Source organism: Cajanus cajan, chromosome 1 (assembly GCF_000230855.2).
Source record: "Cajanus cajan strain Asha chromosome 1, NIPB_CcT2T_4, whole genome shotgun sequence".
NCBI lineage: Eukaryota > Viridiplantae > Streptophyta > Magnoliopsida > Fabales > Fabaceae > Cajanus > Cajanus cajan.
The window spans coordinates 89,077,400-89,083,601 of record NC_138517.1 but is presented as its reverse complement, the minus strand read 5'-3'; the positions used below and the strand labels follow the sequence as shown (position 1 = coordinate 89,083,601).

The window sequence follows — 6,202 nt, the reverse complement described above, 5'->3', positions numbered from 1 at the left end:
AAATGTTTAACATATTAGTTATTAGATTCATCTAATACTAATATTAGTTATTAGTATAGAAACGTAGATATTATTGATACTATAATTAATATATATATATATATATATATATATATATATATATATATTAAAAAAATTCATTTGTGTAGTGGTTAAATATTATTATTCTCATCTTCTTATATAAAGGACGGAAAATATAATTAAACTTAAAAAATAATAACAATAATAACGAACATAAAGAAAATTAAATTTCATAGGTATTAACAAAGTTTGTAGTGTATGGTCTCCTTTTAAATACCGTAAACATTTTGATTCTAGCCACTGATCCTTTCAAAATCTCTGATCCTTTAGCTCTACTTGCCATGGCACTGCATTTCAAATCGTGCTTTCACTACCTCAAACCTCAAACTATTGGAACAAAGGCACAACTTTCTCAAAACTCTGACAATGTCAAATTTGATTTTCTACCAACAGCTAATAAATGGAACATTCTTCAAGAAAACCTGTCTACAGCATGCAGAAACTCAGTAAGTTCAAAGTTTTCCTACTTGCAAATCTTGCTTGTATACCATTGAGATAGACTAATTCAGTTTCTTTGCAGGATGATCTCAGCAATAACCACGCAGGGAAATTGAAGGTTCTTAAGCGCGTGTTTACCAATATCGTTAATGTTAATGAATGTTCACCGCAAGGAATTTACATGATCGATGCAATACAGCGCTTAAATATTGATTACCACTTCCAAGAGGAAATTGATGCATTCTTAGAGAGGCAATATGTGATTTCCACCACCAATTGGGATGCCTTCGGCAACGATCTCCATCAGATTGCACTATACTTTCGTTTATTTAGACAACAAGGTTATTATGTGCCAGCAGGTAGCTTTCTTATTTTTATTTATTTTCAATGAACAATGAAATAAGTTAAAAAAATGAGTTGTTATATATGATAGACTGAAAAAAAAGGTTTATTATTGTGTTGGAAACATGTTCAGATGTGTTTGACAAGTTCACAAACAAGGAGGGAAAGTTCAACCAAAATCTTGGTGGAAATATTAAGGGAATGATAGATTTATACGAAGCCTCACAGTTAAGCGTAGCGGGGGAAGACATGCTCGATGAGGCAGCACAATTTAGTGGGCTAGTGTTGAAGGAAAAGATGGCTTGCCTTGATGATCATGAAGCTAAGTTTGTAAGAAAAACCTTAGAACACCCTTTTCACAAAAGCATGGCAATGTTCACCGCTCAAGATTTCTTTGGAGATTTCCATGGCATGAATGGATGGTTAGGTTCCTTCAAACAAGTGGCAAAATTGGATTTCAGTTTGTTGCAACGCTTACACCAGCAGGAAATTATTCAAGTTTCGAAGTAAGTCTCTGCAGGTTGATTTGGGATACTAGTTGATTTTGTGATTAAGAGGCTAGCTAGCCCTCATGGTTCATTCTTTTCCTTATTGTTTTTTTGGCAGATGGTGGACAGAACTTGGTTTAGCTAATGAGTTAAAACTTGCCAGAAATCAACCACTGAAATGGTATATTTGGTCCTTGGCATGCCTCACGGATCCTACTTTATCAGAAGAAAGGATTGAGCTCACAAAACCAATCTCTTTCATCTATTTAATAGATGATATTTTCGATGTGTATGGTACGCTTGATGAATTAAGACTTTTCACAGATGTTGTTTCCAGGTACATGCAGAAAACTTGTTATATATGCTATATTGTTCTTAAAAGCAAAGAAAAAGAATGATTAGTTTTTGTTGAATGCAGATGGGATATTACAGCTTCTGAGCAGCTACCTGATAACATGAAGATATGTTTCAAGGCACTCTATGATCTCATTAATGAAATTAGTTCCAAGATCTACCAGAAGAAAGGGTGGGACCCCACTGATTCTCTTCGAAATGCGGTAAAAGTAAAATTACTCATTAACATGCAAGAAAACTTGTTAGTGTGATGGCATGATTATTACAGAATTGTCTATTGTGTGCAGTGGAAGAGTTTGTGCAAAGCGTTCCTGGTTGAAGCAGAATGGTTTGCTAATGGGAACATGCCGAGTGCTGAAGAGTACTTAAAGAATGGGATAGTGAGCTCTGGAGTGCACATTGTGCTTGTTCATATTTTCTTTCTTTTGGGTCAAGGATTAACCGAGGAAAATGTTCACACCATAGATGGAATTCCATCCATTCTTTCTTCCTCGGCAACAATTCTTCGCCTTTGGGATGACATGGGAAATGCAGAGGTAAAAAATGTTTGTTCCTGTATTAGAATACATACTTTGCTTATCCGAGCTGTCGCAAGTCTGATCCTTGGTCTAGGTCTTCTCGTTCCGTTCTAGGTAGTCCGAAGTAGGAGGGTGCCTGCAAAAGACACTCCAACGCTCAAGTAAGTGTTCGGCGTATTAAATGCGGTAGTTCAAAGTTAGTTACGTACCTCGTTGGAAGTCTATTTATAATGGTTGTTGTTGGGCCGTGATTAGAGATTGAGCCCCAGGAAATTAGGGGGTTAAATCAGTGTATTAGGTAAACTAATCTCTCCTTAATTAACCTGGCTTAACTCCGAAACCTAGCCGACCAGACCGACCACCTCTTGACCGAGTTGGCCTGGTCGGCGTGTATGGTATGGGTGGCTGAATCGGGTGTTCGGCCTTCTTGATTTCCATCTGGTATACAACCCCCGCAGCGTCAAGAACTGGAAGGACGAAGGCGGTAACAGGTACTTCTGTCTGTCACGATGCTCTATAACAGGGACTTATGTGGACTAAACGTTGAAATAGGTCCGTTGTGTGAGGGTTCTGCCGACCACTAGAAGTCGGGCATGGCTGGCGGTACCATGGCATTGTAGTTCTTACCGACCCTTAGTGTCAGGCGTGGATAGTGCTGCGTAGGGCGTGGAAAAATGTATCGACGCCTCAAGCTGAGCATAACCTTGATAATGGTGCTAGGCATGGAAGGTCTTGCCGACCCCTCAAGCTGGGCATGACCTTGATTACGGTGTTAGGCGTGAGAGGCCTTGCCGATCCCTCTAGCTGGGCATGACCTTGATAATGGTGCTAGGTGTGGAAGGTCTTGCCGACTCCTCGAGCTGGGCATGACCTTGATTATGGTGTTAGGCGTGAGAGGCCTTGCCGATCCCTCGAGTTGGGCATGACCTTGATAATGGTGTTAGGCGTGGAAAGCCTTGCTGATCCCTCGAGCTGGGCATGACCTTGAGAATGGTGCTAGGCGTGGAAAGCCTTGCCGATCCCTCGAGCTGGGCATGACCTTGACTATGTTACGTTGGTCATAGACTGTCTCGACGACTCGAACGGCAGTTGAGCCCAACGGTCGCGAGATCTGGGTCGTCCAACTGTTTGGATCTAACGGCTAGGGACGAGAGACGTCTTTTCACCTCTCCCATTTTACCTTGCTTATAAATAGGAGGGGGTGTCGCCACCTGCCCGAAACGGGGCTTTCGGCATTCGCGAAGGATGGTTGGACTCTTTTATTTGTTTAAAAATATGGATTGCTAGAATGACTTATTCTCAAACTGAGACCTCGTCAAACGAGCAATTTTATTAAAAGGCTCACCAATCCATGTTAATCCCAAGCGGGACCCTCCATGGATTAGTGGTTTTCATAAAAGGAAGGGTTCATGGAGTCGCCACCAATGTTTTACTCAAAACATTGGAAAAAGAGGATAAGGCAATTGATTTTATAAATCAACTTCGGCCATTACAACCAGAGTTGGGTAAGGGAGTCGGTTACGCGTGGGGAAGGTGTTAGCACCCCACAGCGCCCCTTTCGGGTTCCCTATGACAGATTATTTCTAAAATAATAGCGCAAAAATTACTAAATTACCCCTATTTATTATAAGCGATTATAAGCGAAATATCTACATGATGATAATTTAAGTATGCAACACTCAGAAAGCAGTAAAAGAAAGGATTTAAGAAGGAAACCTTTGAAGCGTGCTTTTCTATATATTTAAACAGAAATTGGGAAGCTTTTTGGCGTTCCCTCACTCTACAAGCCCGCTTGCTCCTTCCTAAAAAATAATTTTTGACTTGGAAATCCGATGGATTTCCCTTCGACTTAGTTCGAGACTCAAGCAAAATGCTCAGAACTCAAAAACTTCGTCGGATCAACTCTCCGAGTGATTTCTAGGCAGAGCAATGCTCAAAAAAACCCAGAATACTCAAGAAGAGGGTTAAAACTCAGTCCAAAAGTGTGAAATGATGTCCCATTGACGTCATATTTATAGGGAAAAGGCTCAATACGGTCTCTGGGGGTCAATACGGTCAACACTGAAATTTTGAACTACAATACGGCCGTATTGAATTCAATACGGCCGTATTGAAGTTCAAAAAACCTCAATACGGCCGTATTGAAGTTCAGTGCAGCCGTATTGAAGTTCAGTGCAGCCGTATTGAATTCAATGCAGCCGTATTAAAGTTCAGTGCGGCCGTATTGAATTCAATGCAGCCGTATTGAAGTTCAGAAACTTCAATACGGCCGTATTGAGTTCAGTGCGGCCGTATTGAAGTTCAAAATGTTCAATACGGCCGTACTGAACCTCTGGGAGGCCGTATTGGGCTTCATTCCTCCCACTTTTCTTATTTTAGCTATTCTAAGACCTCTAAACCTACAGATAGTCATCCTATGGTCTTCTGGGAGTCCTTCCGGCTGACTTTCCTTTGGTCTTCGAGAGTCTTCAAGCTTTATTTCCGACCCGGACAATTTTAGGGGTCTACAGCTGCCCCCCCTTTACTTAGTCGGACGGCCTTTTGGTGTACCGGCTGACAAGTAAAGGAGTTGACCCAATTGTCCGGGTGATGTGCCAACCTTCTGACTTGTAGCGTCTTCCGGTGGAAAATTGTTGAGTAGCCTCTCCAGGTTGTTGCATACCTCGGCGTTTCTGACAACCTTGGTAGCTAAGTTTACCCTCTCCAGGGTCAACTTCACTCGACGCCCGAGCCGGAAGTTGAACACCAACGTGCCTCTGACGACGCTGATGGTTGAGTACCGCCTCTCCAGGCCTAGCCTCACTCGACGCCCGAGCCGGAAGCTAGACACCAGTGTTAACATCACCGATGATTGAGTACTGCCTCTCCAGGCTCTGCTTCGGTTGTTTCTGACGACCTAGGCAGCTAAGTTTACCCTCTCCAGGGTCAACTTCACTCGACGCCCGAGCCGGAAGTTGAACACCAACGTGCCTTTGACGACGCTGATGGTTGAGTACCCGCCTCTCCAGGCCTAGCCTCACTCGACGCCCGAGCCGGAAGCTAGACACCAGTGTTAACATCACCGATGATTGAGTACTGCCTCTCCAGGCTCTGCTTCGGTTGTTTCTGACAACCTAGGCAGCTAAGTTTACCCTCTCCAGGGTCAACTTCACTCGACGCCCGAGCCGGAAGTTGAACACCAACGTGCCTTTGACGACGCTGATGGTTGAGTACCCGCCTCTCCAGGTCCTGCCTCTCAACATGAGGTAGTTGAGTATCGCCTCTCCAGGCCCTGCCTCTTAACATTCGGCAGTGTGAGTTTACCCTCTCCAGGGTCTGCGTCCGTGTCTTCTGATCACTTCGGCAATGTAAGTTTACCCTTTCCAGGGATTTGAGATGATTTTTGTCTCCACAGTCCACGATGCTGCTTCGACGGTTTTTCTGCTTTTGTGCCGCTGAGGGCTGGATAACGCAGGGATCCGTCTAGGGGATGTGCAGTCATTCATAGGTTCCTGTGCTCCAATTTGCATTGCATTATTGGTACCCATGGGGAATTTCTGACTCCTTGGGGTGTAGACACAGATGCTCTCTCTTTGAGTTGAGCGGTGCCTTTGGCTGACGTCCTTTTGACGTAGGTGGAGTATCCCGATTGTCCTTATTCGGGTGTCTCTTTTCGATTTTTTTGATTTTTTGTAGCCTCTGTGTAGGCTGTTTATCCACTGGGGATTTTGTCATTCATTTCTTGACTGGCCTCTTCTGTTAGGCAAATGATCTTGATGTTTGGTGCTTGGCTGGATGCCGCATTCCGCTTGGGGAATATTTATTGATATATATTTTTTGATTTTTTTCCTTTTTGTAGGAATGCCTCTTGAGTAGGCGACTGGGGATTTAGGGATCTTATGTATCCCAGAGTATTATTTAGGAAGCCTCTACAGGCTTAGACTCACTCAATGCCTGAGTTGGAGAGCTATCTTCCACTGAGGAAGTTTTAAGTCCTTTGAC

At 43.1% G+C, this 6,202-nt stretch overlaps 1 protein-coding gene across 3 annotated transcripts in view; it reads left to right on the top strand.

The window, feature by feature from the left end:
• The first annotated feature begins 248 nt into the window (after positions 1-248).
• Positions 249-6,202, top strand: part of LOC109814060 ((3S,6E)-nerolidol synthase 1) — a 31,190-nt gene continuing 25,236 nt past the window's right edge. Inside the window, exons 1-6 of one of the 3 annotated variants that reach the window (XM_029274511.2) lie at positions 249-527; positions 602-878; positions 995-1,367; positions 1,468-1,686; positions 1,768-1,912; positions 1,991-2,239. In XM_029274511.2, the coding sequence (XP_029130344.2) occupies positions 363-527; positions 602-878; positions 995-1,367; positions 1,468-1,686; positions 1,768-1,912; positions 1,991-2,239 (1,428 nt within the window). In that variant the 5' untranslated portion in view covers positions 249-362. The remainder of the gene's footprint in view (positions 528-601; positions 879-994; positions 1,368-1,467; positions 1,687-1,767; positions 1,913-1,990; positions 2,240-6,202) is intronic. The other 2 variants (XM_020378393.3, XM_020378394.3) reach the window with 2 other exon arrangements.